Source organism: Myripristis murdjan, chromosome 9 (assembly GCF_902150065.1).
Source record: "Myripristis murdjan chromosome 9, fMyrMur1.1, whole genome shotgun sequence".
Taxonomy (NCBI): Eukaryota; Metazoa; Chordata; class Actinopteri; order Holocentriformes; family Holocentridae; genus Myripristis; species Myripristis murdjan.
This window is the reverse complement of record NC_043988.1, coordinates 30637705-30656075: the sequence shown is the minus strand read 5'-3', so window position 1 is coordinate 30656075 and position 18371 is coordinate 30637705. Positions and strand designations below refer to the sequence as shown.

The following is an 18371-nucleotide window of genomic DNA, read 5'->3' as shown; positions in this document are numbered from 1 at the left end:
CAGTGAAAGTGACAGATTGGTTTTGTTCTCTATGTTGGGTAATATCTACATTTTCACACACAATACTGGCTTTGATAGAGTGGTGTGTTTCTCTTTTACCTTTATAATCAGGGAATATTGACTATAAAATGTGGCTTATCAATCTTACATTCACATGATTTATTGAACTTATTATGCACAACGGATATTTTACCCCTAGGAGTGCATGCCACTGGTTCAGACCAAAGCAAGTAAACCGTAGAAATGGTTGCGGTCTGCTTTCCAAAAAAATTTGAGCTGCACAGGAACGCGTTTGGCCGCCTCAGTCCTCCTGGCATTTCTGACTCGGCCGGCTGAGGTCAGGTTTACGTTCGTGGTGTTTGGGTTTGCTTTTCTGCGCGGGGCGACTTCGAACCAGGAAACGCCGGGGCTGCGTGGGCTCGCCGCGGCTCGTACGAATCTGCAGCGAGCAATCAGTTCCCATCTCTCCTCTCTGTCTCCGGCTGCGTCTGTCTGTTTTCTTATCAGCTGCCCGCTGCTTTTCTCTCTTTTCCTGTCTTGTCATTGGAGCTAGAAGTGCTGACGGTGCAGTCACGGCCCATTCAACTCCCTCACTTGGTGTGTGTGTGTGTGTGTGTGTGTGTGTGTGTGTGTGTGTGTGCGTCGCATCAACACTTCCACACTGCCATCCTCTAATAATATCAGTCAGCATGGAGAGAGGACAGCTCAGCAGAAGTGACTCTCGCACACAGCTGTCTTGTCGCCTTGATTTTAAACGAGGTTTGTTTTGCCTCGCGTCGCCTTACGTAACCTAAACGTCTTCAAACCTGCGCTCAGTGAAAAGGTCAAGGTGGACAAACTCTGTTTCCACAACTAATAAATCACAGACTGTTGGTAGTAATAAAATAATTCATTCCACCTCCTCTGCTGTTGTTAAAATTGATCAACATGTTGCCGTAAAGTTCAGTAAAGTCTTGTTCCTCAGTAAAGTTTTGCTCCTCAAAAAAAAATAAAAATAATAATCATCAATTTCTAGCCGAATAACTGGGATGATCCTGATCATTTGCAGCCGTGCTTTTACTTCTGTCTCCAGTTTTAGCCGCTTGCGCTGGAAAAACTGGTTGGAAGAGCTTTACCTGACCCAAACAACAAGCTTTTGTCTAAGTGTATGCCTGCGTGCAAGTGTGTGTGTGTGCATATTTGTGTGGGAGGACACTCTTAAATACACACACTTGCATATTTGTGAGTGTTTCATGCCTTAGTGCATGCGTGTGTGTGTGTCCCCCCGGCCGGTCGGTCGGTGTGCGGTCAGCAGCTGTTGATGTGCGGTGTTTGTACGTGCGGCGGTATGCGTGCGGCATTCCTCTCCCTTACAAACCCCGCCGCTCTCCCCGTCGTCCCTTTTGTCGCCGCCGCTTCATGTCAACAAACACACCGGCTCGCATGCTGGTGACGGGATTGGCTAAAGGTTACAGAAGCAGGCCGAAAGGTCACCCGGTCGAATTAGCCGACCTGCTGGGAAAATCGAAGTGAATGGCTAAATGCCTCCGCTTTCCCCTCAGTGGCGGCTGCTGAGATGCCCTTCAGCAAGGCGCCCCGACCTCCAGGAGCTGCGGCAGAGCTTTGTGGCCAAGAGTTCAGGACGCGGCTCGGAAAGACTAAGCGAGCTCGGCAAACCCTCTGCGGTGAAATCAGATTTTCAGAAACAATTTCCAGAATCTTTTTGAGGGAGCGATAGGGAGAATGAGATTTATACTCGTCTTGGTTGGAGACTGAAGACCTCAAAAAACAAAAAAAACTTCACCTTAAACTTTCTGGACCAAAACCTTCTCCCTCATCGTCATCCCAAAGTCTAAAAATAACTCTTTCTAACCACACGCTTAACCTCGGGAGGAAGATGAAGCCGACGCTGAGGGACTTTGTGTCGGGGACGCTGGTTGGAAACCGCTTGGCGTTGTTAACTTTCTCGTGGTCGGTGTCCGTTTGTCGCCGCTTAGTTCAGCGGTCAGACACGATGAGCCGCCGAAAGCCTCGAGTCCAAAGGTCACAGGCTTTGCAGAATCTGAAAGTTTGAAGTTTATTTCAGACCAGGAGAGTCAAAGCAGGTAATTGATACTAGAGTCAAAGCAGGTAATTGATGCTCATCCACCAAATGTAACAGTTTAATTTCCGTTGTGATCACATTGTGAATGATAAACTTTTAACCCTCCTGTTATGTTCACATTTTTGAACATCTTTAATGTTTGGAGTCAATTTGACCCCTGCAGTTTAAACCTCCACAAAATTATTATAACTAAAATTGTTATCAAAGTTTATGTTTCAAGTACTTTATGTTTCTTCGTTGATTACCTAAATAGTCCTTTAAATAAAACATAACTCCACCCCACCCTCACTCATACATCCAGTATTCCTATTATGCGACAATGGAAAAATATTCAAATCACCATAAAATCTCACTGATTGATCTAAAATTGGAAAGAAATATTAATTTTTGGTGTTTTAATGGCTTTATATTATTTCTAAGTAACGATTTTTTTCCCTGATGAAGGCCATGCTCTGGCTGAAACATGTTGGAGCTGTTTATCATGTAAGCCACTTTGAGTAAAGGCTTTTTATGCACAAGAAGAGTTGCCTTGGATTATCTGTACGTTCTCAACGATTTTTGTTATTTATAACCAATGCGTTACAAAGTGTGTACAGGACATTGAAAACATATCATCATGTCAATTTCATGTTTACCCAGTAGTTCCCATTACATTAGGAACACTCATTAAATATGGAGCCAAAAAAAAAAAATGATGTTAATCATTTATTTTGAGACGTTAAACATTGGCTGTGGTCAAATTGACCCCAAACATAATAGGAGGGTTAAAAAAAAAAAAAAGACTTTACAGTTGTGGTCAAGGAGCAAAACATCATGTTCCGTTTTCTGTGGGTCACAGAAGTTCACGGTTTCAGTCGTGGAACAGGAACGATGCTGAAGGTTTTACAGTGTCTGATTTCTGGCGTCAGCACCTTCAGCTGGACGGAGGGGAAGTGAGGAAACGAGTCGGTGCTCATCAGGTCGTTTGTGTCCTCCGGCGTGCCGCGGGAGGGGACGGACGGAGAAAGAGAAGTTAGGCCCGGCGGCTCGCTGAGGTTCAGCCTCTGTCACAAAGGTCGGCGTGTTTCTCGGTTCCTGTTTTGGCAAAACGATACTTCTTCCATCTCACGCTTTAGGAGAAGGTCTCTCCGCGGGGGCCCGTCGCGTGAAGCTCGTCTGTCGTGCACAAAACTCTGGAAGTGGGTGAACTGTGACTCGCCTGTGAAGTTGGAAGTGAGTGCCGGTGACGATTAGCTTCAAAGACAAAACCCAGAGAGCAGAGCAGCTCCGCTCGTGTGTCTGCAGAGAGAGCAGAGGCCCCGATTTAACCTCTTAGGACCTGGCGTACACATATGTGGACATCACATTTTGGGTTATATTACTGTCGTAGTTAATTCTGCTTACCTGGGGCCGCCTGGCCGCGTATGTGGACCCTTACACTACCTACCACTACTTGTTTTATATTTTGTTACAAGCACATGATGCCTTACTGTAGCTGTGACTGTCCAAAGGGGGCAAAAATGTTACTTCATTTTGTTTTTTTTGCACTGTGACATTCAAAACACGTTCAAAAATATGTTTGTATGTGTTATTAATGCAAGACAAAGCAGTCAGGACAAAAACTGCAATGTTCAGGGTGGAAATAAAGACCTTTGCACTCTATTACACAACGGCGACTTTATTGTGTTTTAAGGAAATTGAGAACCAGTGTCCACATATTTGGACATCATTTTTCTCTAAAACTACACCATGTGAAAAGACGATGCATAGTTTTTATACTTATCAGGGTCCAATAAGCCAAAATAGAATCATATGCATATCAAACAAGAGCTCGGGTCTTAAGAGGTTAAACGACAGGCCTCTGTTCCGGTGTCTACCTGCGTTGCCCCGTCCTTCTTCTCACAGGCTGATGTGTTTTGCATTGAAGTCGCTAAATTCGGTTCACCAAAAACCACCGGAGCAGGCAGCTGGTCTAATAATGGCCTAATAATAAACTGAACGCTACTAAAAATAAGACGAAGAAGAAGAGGAAGACGAAAAAAAATCTTCAAAAGCAGAATTCTCAACTCAGGCTGCAGATTTTTTGGTTTCATTAATCTTTTTTTTTTTTTTTTTTTTTTGAAGTTTCATTTACCAAGTTAAACTAACAATCACTTAATCTAAAAAATGTATACAGTTTTGCCCATGAACATAAAGAAAGTCTTTCAGTGCACTTATACTGTGATGATCTGCTGATTTTTGTTGTCTAACCTGGTCATAACAGCCTTCACATTTTTATTTAAAAACCGACAAAATAAGGCAATTTGAAAAATGGAGTTAGATCTAATGCCATTCCATTTAATAGGAGGAACATTTAACAGATTTTTTGAGTATTTTTGAGTTATATCATGATATATGTTGATTGTTAAATTCCAAATATCAGTTCAAGAGTCTTTAAAAACTTCATGCCCTCTAATCATGGAGGTCGACAACAATTACTAAAGGATTATTCCGTAAAAAAGCGAGCTTACAGAAGTGAGTTCTCAGCAGTGATTTAAAAGCTGATTTAGCCTGTCTGAGTCTTTTCCTGATGTAGAAAGCCATCACCATCAGCTCGCTGTGTGTGTGTGTGTGTGACGGACGGACTGTGGACGGCTGGATTTTAGAAAAAAATGATAAAAAAAAAATTCTCTTGTCACGTCAAGTCGTCAGTTCAGAAGTGACAGCTGTGTGTATTTCTGTGTGAGCTTGAGGCCAGCCAACGTGCTGCGCTGACTCGGTCACCTAACGGCGTGCTTCGTGACAAACACACCCATTGTGCCCGCAAAACAGCAGCCACACACACACACACACATACACACACACACACACACACACACACACACACACACATACAGGACAGGAGAGGGCTGTTTTTTTTTTGTTTTTTTTTTAACTGGAGGCTCAGCTGACACCGGTCATATCCTGAATGCATGAAGCAGTCTGTACTCTGCTGAACGTCCTTGTGCTCTTTGTGAGTCTGTGTGTGTGTGTGTGTGTGTGTGTGTGTGCATGTATGTGTGTGTAATCCAAAGGAGTCAATAGTCTCTCAAGTGACTCTCCAGTGACTGGTGGTGGGTTTGTCCCCAGGGGTCCCACTTCCTCTGAAATATTGAGTCAGCTCCACAGGGAGCTGAGGGAGAGGTCAACCACACACACACACACACACACACACACACACACACACATGCAGCCTTTTCCATTGCATAATTCCTCAGGTTTTATTGCTGCGATGATCTAGTGAGGACTGATTAACACTCAGTTAATAAAAGTCCTTGGAGGCTCGGCGTTGGACATCATGAGTCAGTTCACTCCGTTACTCCCCTCCGTCAAAATCACAACAACAACTAGTGACTTTCCCCCGACTGACACGAGAGGACAAACTTCCAAAGACTATAGATTTCTCTCGGTCATCTTAAACATCATAATAAATAAAAAAAAAAAATTGCAGCCTGTAGCCATTGCATTCTTGCTTTGGTTTCCGACTTAAGCCGAGTCGAGTCAACATTTTCATCCATTTCTATCGTTAGCTAACACTCAGGCTGGGCGATAAGGCCGAAAAATAAAACCTTGATTTTTCTTTTCCCCCAAACTTTTTATGATTTATAATTTTTAGATTTTTCTTTTTTTTCTCTCTTACCATCACTACCAGCAGCTGCGAACCTCACCGGGCCTGACCCTGTGAGAGTTTGTGCAGATGACTGACAGCATGCTCGGTGGCTTTTGTAACGTTAGGTCACCAAAATCTCGATTGTACCATTCAGCTATTTTTTTGTGTGTTTATTTAAAACATAATTTTGAATCACTGATCTGTTGCTCAGCCCTCGCTAACACTAATTAAGCGAAATAGTTTCTTTGCCCGGGCAGAAGAACAAAGCAGAGGCGTCGTCTCCTGGGCGTGTCTTCAGACTCCGAGCCGATGAAACGCTGGCATCTGGAGCCAGAATGTCTCGTTATCAAGCGTTTTCTGCTGAGAAGCTCTCCACCAATCAGTCGCCTTAATCATCTTGATTTCAGATCAACTGAATCAGGATAGGATGTGAAGGCAGTGTTTGTGATTGTGTGATTTCTGGATATCGAATTCCTCAAAATTCAGCGACTGCTGGCTGCCGTTTGGTGTGAAGTCGCGCCGCGCCGTGTTGATTTCATGTGTTCGGAGCCGTATGGGAGCTCAGTTTATCGTCTTGTGTCTGGGCCAGGAGCCGGCGATGAATGTCCGGCCCTGCTGCTCCCTCTAGAGACCTGGGAGTCCAGACTAAATATACATCACCCCTCCTCCTGCTCCGCTCCCGGCAGCCATGACATCACAGACTCCTTCAAGTGAAGCCGGTCGAGGGGGGAAATAAATTCCTCAAACTCTCTCTCTCTCTCTCTCTCTCTCCGCTCTATTCTTGTTGTGAAAGCGAGCAAGGTCAGAGCGGGGAATGTGTTGAATGTGTCTGTGGCTTCTTGCCAGCAGCGCCGCTTCGCCACGGCCTGCAGGCTGGCATCAAGGACACAGTCCAGGGAAAAAAAAGAGGAAGAAGAAAAACCAAAACACTTTCATGTTGTGGTCTTCTTTTAGTGGCTGGGCACATGAGCCCATCGATCTGCTGCTCTCTCGTTTTGGAAACAAAGACTGCACAGCTAATTGACACCGGGCCTTTATTACCTCTCTTATTGCTCATTTTATTCTCATTACAAGGCAAGGCAAGGCAAGTCAAGTTTATTTGTATTAGCACATTTCAGCGACAAGGCAATTCAAAGTGCTTTACATAGAGCATAAAGGCATTAAAACAATATAAAAGCAACACAAGAAAACATACAAAAAACAATTAATAAAAAGAAGCTAAAAGGAGAATAAGATAGAACAGGAAGTTAAAAGTTACAGTGCACAAATGGTCTGTGTGTGTGTGTAGACAGTAGATATTTTTCCCATGCTGTTTCAACAGCAGTGAAGGTTGTTCCTCCTGTATCGGTTCATTGATATTGTAGGTTGATATCTGCCTTTTTTTTTTTTTTACTTCAGCCATCCGTGTGGCCATGTCTTCCTTCTCAGACATAAGAGTTTATTCCTTTCATGTTGTTAACGATTTTTAATCTTTCATAGTTTTTATTTTGGATTTGCCCTCATCTCTGTCTTCATTTTATTTATTCAAACATTCCATTAAAATGAGATGCACTCTGGTGGTTTGAACAGTATTTTAATTTTTAAAGATGACGGTGATCAGCAGAAAATATCAGCTCGCTGCAGCGTAAGTAAAAAAAAAAAAAAGAGACAAAAAAACAAACAAAACTCGAATCCATATCGGAAAAAAAACCCAAAATCCCATATCAGTCAAATGCTGACACGGGTCAGGCAAACAAATGTTTAATATTGAGAGATCAAATTGTCTCCCTTGTTGTCTGTCATCCATCCTGCTGTGCAAATTTAATCGCTTAATGGTCTTGTGTTGGCGTACCTGTGTGTGTGTGTGTGTGTGTGTGTGTGTGTGTGTGTGTGTGTGTGTGTGTGAGAAAGGGAGAATTAGAGTATACATGTCTTTTGGCTTCATGTGAGTGTGTAACAAAGCTCACACATGCCTTCAGTTCATACTAGTTTTTGTGTACAGTGCATATGTGTGTGTGTGTGTGTGTGTGTGTGTGTGTGTGTGTCATGGCGGAGGTGAGAGTGTTATCCTCTGCCGCCGGGGGTCGATCCCCCACTCGGCCTCAGAGTGCCTCGCTCCGGCGCTGACATTAATAATTCAGCCTCCGATGCTCAGGGGCGAGTGAGGCTGTTTGCCAACTCTGTGAGAGAGTGGCAAACTTGTGTGTGTGTGTTGTGTGTGTGTGTGTGTGTGTGCCTGTGTGTGTGTTTGGTACAGTAATGCACATGGCCAAAGTCCAGGCCCGGCCCTAACTGTACCGACTTGTACACATTAACGTGCTATTTGCAGTGCGGGCCGAGGGAGGGGCTGATGGGAGGGGGTGATGTGATGTTTGACTGCACACTGCGGCGTTGTGTGTGTGTGTGACCACAGATACATCGACAACAAACCTTTTGAAACACGCCGGTGATTCTGATTCTGATTATTTAGCCGAAGATCACATGAACAACCTGCAAACAACAAAAAAAAACCCAGAGACTCACATGGATCTGATAGTGACGAGGGCTGCAGCTAATAAGGGTCTTCATCGTTGGTTAATCTGTATTTTTTTTTCACCCTGATAAGTCATTTAGTCTATAAAGTATGAAAAATAATCACAAATGCTCATGGGAGGTCAGCAGAGCCCAAAATGATGTACGGAGATTGCTTCCTTTTTTCAGGCAGAAACACCCAGTACATTAAAAAAAATAAATAAATAAGAGAAACTTTACCGTTGTAGTGATAAGTGACCAAAAAGGTGAATTTATTATGAAAATTATCATTGATTTTCATCGTGTTTATTGAATCAGGTCATTATTTCACTTCTGGTAGTGACACAGAACAGCATCCAGCATACATAATCTAATGACATGATATATTGGTGCCATTATTATTTATGGGTCATTCCATGTCATTTCACCAAATTTTCAGGACATCCCACGCACTTGGGTCTCAAAAAATTCTGAAAAAATTCACCAGTTGTTCCTTAGGCACATTGTAAAATTTTAGTTTGCTCGGATGGATACTTTTTGAGATACGGACGATTTTTCCTCCATTTTCAGGTGTCAGTATCTCAGGAACTACACCACATGGGAAACTGAAATTTGGTACGATAATACACCTCCACCTGCTCTTCAGAATATACAAAAACATCTGTCATACATCATAACTGGTAGGCATGCCAGCCCCTCAAAAATGGAAAAAAAATTACACGGGTTTCGTGGTGGACCAGTTTTGGGCCTTCAGAAAACAACTTTGTATTTGCCAAACTAAAATTTTACAGTGTGCCTGTTGGATAAATAAGGAACAACTGGTGAATTTTTCAGAATTTTTGAGACCCAAGTGCGTGGGCCATTTGTTGAAATGACCTGGAATGACCCTTATGGCTGCACAAATAATCACACTTAACCGTACATCATGGGTTTACATTGAACTATTTATAATCTGAGAATATTCCCATATCTGCATCATTTAAGTATTTAATTTATTATGTTTGCTGTAGGAGACAGTAGCCCAGATGTTGAAAGAAAATTTTTCTTCTCAAATCATCAGATCGTGCTCATAAAATCCATCACAATCCATAAAGCTGCACCTGTATTTGCCGTGTGTGTGACTTAAATGCGTTGATGGGTCGACTGAATGTGCGGCTCTTCCTTCTCTCTGTCCCTGCAGGAAAATCCCACCTGGCCATCGTCCAGAAGGTGAACAACGAGGGCGAGGGAGACCCGTTCTACGAGGTGCTGGGTCTGGTCACCCTGGAGGACGTGATCGAAGAAATTATAAAGTCAGAGATCCTGGATGAGTCGGACCTTTACAGTGAGTCGGGTTTGTTTGTTATAGTTACAGCCGCGGTGTGTGTGTGTGTGTGTGTGTGTGCACTGAGCGGCCGCTTGGTCGCCTCGTTTCCAGCACAGATAACACTTGGAGAATAGTTCAGCAGATCAAATTTGCTGTTGTTTTATCTCTGTGAGAGCTAAAGCAGACGGTTCATCAGGTTTAAAACGAAGCCAGTGCGGGAAAGTGCAGTTCTTCAGCCAGCCACTAGGGAGCGTTAAGCACAAAAGTAACTTTACTTTGATGTCGAATGTTTGCAACGCTATATGCTGGTTAAGTTTCGACATAACCGAACCGACATTCATAAAATTGTTAAAACTTAATTTTGCTGAATGTCGGTGGTGTGATCTCAACAGCAGATAGCTCATTAGGAGCGACGCTTCGGTGTTTCACATTAACTCGGCTCCTCGTAGCGCCGGTTAGCATCACAGGCAGATGAAGCCCCAGCATTCCTCATGAGAAGTTGAATTTTTAGTGCAAAAAGTCACAGTACTTTTCTCACTACGGGATTCAGACTCCCAGGTCCAGATATTTAACCAGCTTGATATCTCTCGGGCGTCTGCGATGCATCGGCGAGTCTCTCGGATCGCGTCTTTGAACAGTTCACACACTGCGATCGAGCGCAGCGACGTGTGAACGCCGAGCAAAAGCTGGTTTGCCTCTAATCTGGGGCTTTTGTCGACGATCTCCAAAAACCAGAGCTGCATTTGTGTGGTGTGAACTCGGCATATGAAACAAGTTACATCAATCAGATTACTTTGCAGAAACGAGTGACTTAACATGTTGATTCTTCAAAATTAAAAAAAATTAGGTATTCATTACTTTACAAAATGTTGCTGTCGTTTGTTTTTTATTTATTTCCATGAGGTTAAAAATTTTTTTTAGCATTTGCCCGTGATGATTTGGCGTCCCAAACACCGTTAGATAAGTGTTAACACTGTAAATAATTGTTAATCTTCTGAGAAACAGTCTAGCTCTTCAACAGCAGCTAAACAAACTGGTCACTCCTTAATGATATTAAAATTAAAAGTTATGTCAGAGATGCATAGAGTTAAAAAAGAAATTGCACTATCGTTGAAAAATTGCAGCCAACAAAACAACAGCCGTATCTCTGAATGCGGAGCCGTCTGTATGTAGAGTCCTGGTGTGTGTGTGTGTGTGTGTGTGTGTTGATAGATAGATAGATAGATAGATAGATAGATAGATAGATAGATAGATAGATATACTTTATTGATCCCAACCAGGGAAATTCTGTTGTTCCAGCAGCAACAGTAGAAACATATAATAAAGTTAAATAAAATAAAAATAAAAGCTAAATATATACAATAAAGACTATAAAGGCTAAAAACTAAAAATATACAATAAGGGCTAACCTAAGAAAAAGAGAAAGAGATATGAGATGTGAATAAGGGCTAACCTAAGAAAAAGAGAAAGAGATATGAGATGTGAATAAGGGCTAACCTAAGAAAAAGAGATATGAGCTGTGTTGATATGTGTTGTGTGATATTTAGGGACTCGGTCAAACTGTAAACAACACTGAGTCATAAACTTATTTCCTGAGTAAGTAAACAATGTTTTTCACTGGCCGACGCTTGTTTGCTCGCGCTAGCCACACCGCGTGGGTAATGCCACAACCAGCCTGTGTCGTTGCTATGGTAACCGCAACCCTTCCCAGGTGTAGAGACAGCTTTACAAACGGCCGTGCAGTTATGTTTTTACTTGCTGATTCGGCGTGGCAGGCAGGCCGTCCTGTCCGGGCTTGTCGGGGCTGCAGCGTTGTGTCGGATGTGTCGTAAATATCAAAGTTGTGCGGCTTCGCGAAATCTGGAAGTGTGATCGGCTGTGGCGGCTCTCTCTCCCGCTGTAAACTGACAAACCAGCTCACCATGAGCGGTTATGCCATCACGTGTGTGTGTGTGTAACGGTTACGGTGCAGCGTCTTTGAACGTGACTCAGTTAATCAGAAATGAGGAACAGAGCTGATCATTTCGTAACACTGTTGGGTTTTTGTGTGTGTCTTTGTGTCTTTGTGTGTGTGTGTGTGTGTGTGTGTGTGTGTGTCTCTGCACGTCCACAGCTGACAACCGCACCAGGAAAAGGGTGGCACCCAATAAGAACAAGAGGGACTTCTCTGCCTTCAAACACGAGAGCGAATCTAAAGTCAAGATCTCTCCACAGCTGCTGCTGGCCGCCCATCGCTTCCTGGCTACAGGTGGGAAATGATCGGATGTGTACAATCATACACACACACACTCACACCACATGCTGCCACAAAACCACATTTCTAACCATGGCACTTTGTTAGAAATGAGTTTCCACCCAAGCATGTCTTTGATGATGTAGCCACTCAGTTACTCTCTTCAGGATTAGGAAACGCTTGCCGCTGTTCGCCTGGAATCTGCCGAGCACGGCGAGTCTATACACGCACTGATACACTTTCTATTTGTATATTTACTCAGTAAACCTATTTAGGATCCAAGCTGTGTGCCTGCACTTGCCCCTCTTGCACTCGATGCTGTTGGAGCTGGGCCAGCGGGACGTAATGCCCCGTCAGCGCCACAAATCACTTGAGCGTGTGGACGGTTGCTGTCTGTGTGGTGAGCAGGCGTTAGCTGCACCGGCCTCGGCCAGCATGACGTAGCACCTGGCTGGCACCGGAGCATGCCTGTGTCTGTCCCTGCAAGTCAAACTGCTGATGTCTCCTACCTTTATTTTTTTTTTTTTTTTTTTTTTTTTTTTTTTTAATTTCTCATGCTGCTGGTGTCATCTTTCACTTTCCATTCATCGCATAGAAGCAGGGAATCATCAGGGTTTTGTCGGACACATGTTCCTTTTCAGTGTAACAGACTCCTTTGGCTTCTTTTTTTTTTTTTTTATTATTCCTTTTTCAGTTCTCTGATCACCATCCGTTCCTGGTTTTTTCTTTGCATATTTCCGCTCAGGGTTCCTGCTGGTTGTGGTGTTTACGGAGTATCAGTGCACTTGGAGAGATGTATTCCAGTCAGAGAAAGTCAGGAAATTTGATAAATCCTCTGGGATAAAGTCAGGGGAAGCCAGTGAATTTTTATAAATGGGCCACAGGAGCGCTCTATAATATCTTTTACAACTCGTTTAACTCTTTAATGGCGCCAGTTAGCTGTCTTATCTTTTAACTTTGGCAGAAACAAGACTGTTTACCGCCTTAGGACATTTATAAAGTGGAATAAAACAACCGTATTGCTTATGGCTTTTTACCCATGTCAATATGTGACACACACACACACACACACACACACACACCACGGGATCTTTGTTGACTTTGCATGAAAAGCAGAACGTTGTTTGCTCGTTAGATGATGAATTTCAGCATGAATCATATGCTCTGCGCCCCGCCTGTCTCTATGTGTTGCGTACATTGAAACTGCTAAAGCGTTTCACTGTTTGCAGGTGACTGACTGTTGTTTTGTCTCGGGTTTGGGCGGGGATGAGGGCGATGTGCAGCTTGGCTCTTATTGCAGCACGTGTCCCGGGACAGCTGCCAAGTGCACACATGCACCTCGTGCTACATTTATGATTTTTGACCAGTCTGTCTTTTTCCATCTTTGTCAGGATGGTGAAAGTGTTTGTTTGCACCTAGAACTCGGTGATAAAACAATAACAACCAATGCAATATATTAGTCCTCAATTTAAACACAACAAATGTTCAATGAAATGTCTCTAAATTTCAACATAAGTATCCACTAAGTTTGACACACATTTAGCCAATCATGTGGCGAGAGCAGACAACAGGTACACAAATTACACACAAAAAAAAAAAACAGCCAATCATGTGGCGGAAATGGAGAAAGTTCCAGTTGCCTAGATACAAGTCACAACACACACAGGAAGTGCACGCTGTATTGTTAAAGGGGCTTAGCATAATGAGCCCTCTGATGTCTTCAGACTTTTAATGTGACATAAAAATGATTTGATATACACTACTCACAAAAAGTTAGGGATATTTGGCTTTTGGGTGAAATTTATGGAAAATGTAAAATGTTCACGCTACAGTGATATTATATCATGAAAGTAGGGCATTTAAGTAGAAGCATACACTGGTGATTTCCTCATCTCAAACAATTTCTTGAAACAAAAGCCAACAACAGTGGTGGATATACCACAACAAAAAATGTCAGTGTCAATAACTTGTCATGTGCCCTTGAGCATCAATTACAGCTTGACAACGACGTCTCATGCTGTTCACAAGTCGACTTATTGTCTGCTGAGGCATGGCATCCCACTCTTCTTGAAGGGCGGCCCTCAGGACATTGAGGTTCTGGGGTACAGAGCTCCGAGCCTCTACACGGCGACTCAGCTGATCCCATAGGTTTTCTATGGGATTCAGGTCTGAGAAAGTGCAGGCCACTCCATTTGAGGTACCCCAGTCTCCAGCAGCCGTTCCCTAATGATACGACCTCGATGAGCTGGAGCATCAAACACCTGATGTGAATTTTGCCGTTAAACTCCTTGTTAGAGAACAGCAACTTGTGCAAAAAGTACTGAAACATTGAACAGTTGGACATGTGCATTCAAAAGTTTACAGAAGGTCACATTAAGTTCACCTGTAAAGGTTAGAATGCATTTTAGGTTCATCCTGAAATCTCACCCGAAAGCCGAATATCCCTAACTTTTTGTGAGTAGTGTATGTTGAGATAATTATTGATACAGACTGATATGATAAATTTGGTCATGATAGCATATTTCGCTGTATTTCCCAGCCCTAGTTACGTGTGGGAGTTGGGAATTTCTTCAGTAGTTTTTAGTTCCTTTTCCCCGTGTTGTGTTGGACGCTGTTTCATTGAAGGTTGCAACAGTGTTGATAAAGCTGGCTCAATCATAGCATAGCACATTGTATCAACAGAGATGACTAAGGTAAGTAAGTAATGAAGACGTCATAAGTCACCAGACAAAATACTGTGTTAATAAAACTGTTTTGTCAGTCACTCATTGGATTGAGAACTAGGCTTTTTTAGCCTCCGTACCTGAAATGTCTTGCGATGCTCAGCGCCCACTTGTGGCAACATCCGCCATAATTTACCTGTTGAAAAAGCAAGCAGGTGGGGTTGAGCGTCGGTGTATGAGGACATTGGGAATATCTTGAAGCTCCTGTGGTTGGGGAGTTTTCATTCTGAAGTATAGTACAGACTAGAAAGCGAGTTTACAATCGTGCCTCTCAGCGAAAGCCCTCCTGGCCGTTTACAAGGCAGTAAAAATCCTAATTATTGCCCTTTCTAAATAACATCAGAAGTTAAAGCCTCATTACCTTCTTTTCTTCCTGCCTGCTCTCTTCCAGAGGTGAGTTTGTTCAGCCCGTCTCAGATCTCAGACAAGGTGCTGCTGCGGATCCTGCGCCACCCTGACGTGATCCAGGAGATCAAGTTCAACGAAGGTGACAAGCGCTCTCCCCATCACTACGTCTACCAGAGGGGCAAGGCCGTCGACTACTTCGTCCTCATCCTGCAGGTACGTGATGACCCGGGGGCGCTTCTGTCAGCCGGGGCTGAGGCACGACCCGGGAGTGCGGCTGCTTGTCATTTCAGGCTTTAGAATCAGGCCTGGATTTGGCCATGATGGCAACTAAAACGTGTTCAAAATCAGTATAAAGGTTTGAAATCGGTGTAAGAAACCTGTTTGACCCATCAGGGATTATGTTACTGGTTTTGCAAGTTTTTTTTTTTTTTTAAACATTGAAAGGCTTTAGCCAGTCGGGACCTTAGCTGAGTAAATTTGAAAAGGCCATTTTTGTGTTGCAGCCACATTACACCACAAGCCTGCGGTACACACAGAATCACTCCAAAACACTTGGAGTCTCCTTAAAGACACATTTTGGAGACAGTTTTTGGCAGGTTGGTGTAGACAGAAAGCCAAAGCAGAGGGGGGTGCCCCGGTGGTTCATGAGGTTGTACATGTACCACATACCAAATCTTAAAAAAAAAAAAAAAGAGGAAAAAAGTTGCACTCTCAGATTTCCCCGTAGGTGTGGATGTGGCCTCAGAAATCGTGTTGAAATGACAAAATATTATTCTCTGTCTGAGTTTAAACCTGTTGGGAGTTGCACTGCAATAGACCCAGGTACATGCACTTATCATCCACCTGACTTATTACCATGAACACATCCCTCTAAACATCACAGTCACATTTTTGGTTCAGCCGTGCAGCATACCACCCCACCACCCTTTCTTTTCGTTTTCTTTCATTTTTCTTCTCTGACCTTCGTCTTCTCCCCATCCCCTCCTCCGTCTTCACAGAGAGCTCACACTTTTATTTGCCTTCATGTGTCTTGCTGCACAAGTCATCCCCCTCACCAAGTGTTGCTGGGGCTTAGCTAGTGCCGAGCGGTCTGTCTCGGTGTCAAACGCAGCTTTAAGCCGCAGCCTGTAACAGGTGGCAGTAGGCGGATCCAGCACCGACCCTACAGGGGTCCCAGAACTGTCGAGAAAGCCAAATGTATCGGTTTTTAGCTTGTGTGTTTGTATGGGGTGTGCAGAGCGTTTAAAATAAACACTGTGGCTCACGTGCCACGGACAGGTAAACAATAATCTGACCTCCCAAAAATCCCCAAAACCTCCCACCCCAAAAAAGCCACAGTAATAAGTGCACAGAAATATCTCACCCTACCCATTTTCGGTGCCATCTAGTGCATATTATCAAGTGTGTGTTAATTTAAAATGTCATCAAGTTTCATATTCATCATGAAATGCAACATAATTTCAAATTTCAAGGAAACATTTCAAGTCATTCCTGTAAACTTTGAGGGCAGGCATTGATCAGACACCGAATACCTTAGGTGTTCAAATCATGTCATCTCAAAAACGGCACCAGCTAGTCTGTCCCATGACACTTATTGATTTTGGCATTTTGGCAGTTTCATTTATCAGGCAATGACAATATTCACCTGTATTTGGCACTTGGCAAGTGGTAAAAAAAAAAAAAAAAAAAATGTCAATTTCCAAGAACAGTAAATGTAGAGGAATTTTTCTTGGTGACGTTGGGGCAGGAACTTTTTCACAACTCACACAGTGACATCTGTTCAGAATATACTGACAGGGTCATAATCAAGAGATAAACAGAAACAATCTAATGCTATCTGTAGCTGTGCAGTTCCATGGAGCTGCAGGTTAGAGTCCAATGTGCAGTGGAACAGCATGAGATAGTTGGAGTGAGAACCATGGAGACATGAAATCAACTCAGAGCCTTTGAAACCACTGAATTTCCTCCTGAAGCTGGTGTGCAGACAACGCTCGGGTTGAAAAACGCTGAGATATTTGCCGGCGTGTGTCACAGCAACATCAACAGTTTGGAAGTCGGCCTGCCAAGTCTGGTCCAAAGCCAATCAACTCCACAAGGAGATTAGCCTGCCACCTTGAGGTTTTAGAGAGCCAGATTTGGTGTCTCGCCAGGGCAGAGGAGGTTAAAACCCCCGGGAACATAACGCGCTTAAACCCATATGTTTGGCGATCACGCATGAGCACGCCGTCATGTTTTTTTACTGTGCCGCGATGATAATCATTTCACATTCCGGTGTCTGATTTAACTTCAGCTTGTTTCATATGGCACTTTTCAAGGTCATAATGACAACGTATTGCAACTTTTCCATTCAAGACAAATAAAGACAATGAATGAAGGTTACACTAGGTAAACAAATAAACAAATATGTATAACCATAAGGGTGGGTGTGGGCCCTTTTTTAGGCTAATGGGTGGGAGGAGTTATTATGCAAATTAGATGTTGTGGAATTTGGACTTAGTGCTCAGGAAAGCCCAAAGCTGCTGGTTCTTGTGAGGGAGACACTGTATTTTTCTGGCTAATTGAAGTCGTTAAAAGCACCAACTGAAGGATCTTGCACATTATTTAAATCCATGTGCCATGAAAGCAGTGGAAACAAATGAAGAAGAAATGAACCTTACTGGTGAAATTGGCAGTGGCATCCGTTGAATTATTCCAGTTGAAATGCTATGTGTAGCCTTTATAGATTTAAAGAATAAATAAATAATGATAATAATAAACTTTATTTGTAAAACACTTTTAACACTTTTTTTTTAAAAAGCACTCTAAGTACATTAAGACAAGACAACACAATGAGACAAGCAGTCCCAATGTGTTCTTGTAGCCTGTTGTAAAATGGTGTGTTTGTGCAGACTGGGGCCTAAACAGTCTTGGAGCTGCATCAGTTGGCTTTGACTGGAAAGCTGAGACTCTTGTGGATTCAATGAGCCACATTTGACTCATGTGTGATGATGTTAGCCCCCATAACAGCCATTTCATTGTAGTCAGACTATTTTTTGAAACTTGACGTCACTGTGTAAAAATGACCTATTGTGACCTTTAGGATAATCACAGCTTCATGAAACTTAACATTCACAAAAAGAGTATAATTCATAAAACAAAGATTGCAATAAATCATAACATCGACTCGCAGTACATATCGAATAATACAAATTGGAAAGTATCTTGATAGTATTAAACCGGGAGATCAGCATATTGTACCAGCCCTAGTATATATTACATCTAATTCAGTGACAGATTAATTGATACCTCAGTGTACGGTAGGCAAATATAAGATCATGATCAAAGCCTCTATTTCATGAATGTGGTGTTTTTGTTTTCCCTTCTGCCTTTCGCTTGTTCCCACTATCTCGCGAGAAACTGAAAGATTTAGCTTCACTTGCGATGGGAGGAGTGGCAGATTTCCCCATGAAATTCGACTCCTGTGCTCGGTGGTAAAATGCAGCAAAGAGGCAGGTGGAGGCTGCCAGTCTCCTTGGCCACGGTCCCGTTTGTTTGTTTACGGTAAGTATACTAATGCCCACCGAATCAATGCGGTCATGATT

General features: G+C 43.1%; 1 protein-coding gene across 1 annotated transcript in view; it reads left to right on the top strand.

Moving 5' to 3' along the window:
* The window catches only part of LOC115365774 (metal transporter CNNM4), a 54874-nt gene that overhangs the window by 11572 nt on the left and 24931 nt on the right, over window positions 1-18371 (top strand). Inside the window, exons 2-4 of the mRNA XM_030060929.1 lie at window positions 9361-9504; window positions 11600-11734; window positions 14834-15003. Of these exons, the coding sequence (XP_029916789.1) occupies window positions 9361-9504; window positions 11600-11734; window positions 14834-15003 (449 nt within the window). The remainder of the gene's footprint in view (window positions 1-9360; window positions 9505-11599; window positions 11735-14833; window positions 15004-18371) is intronic.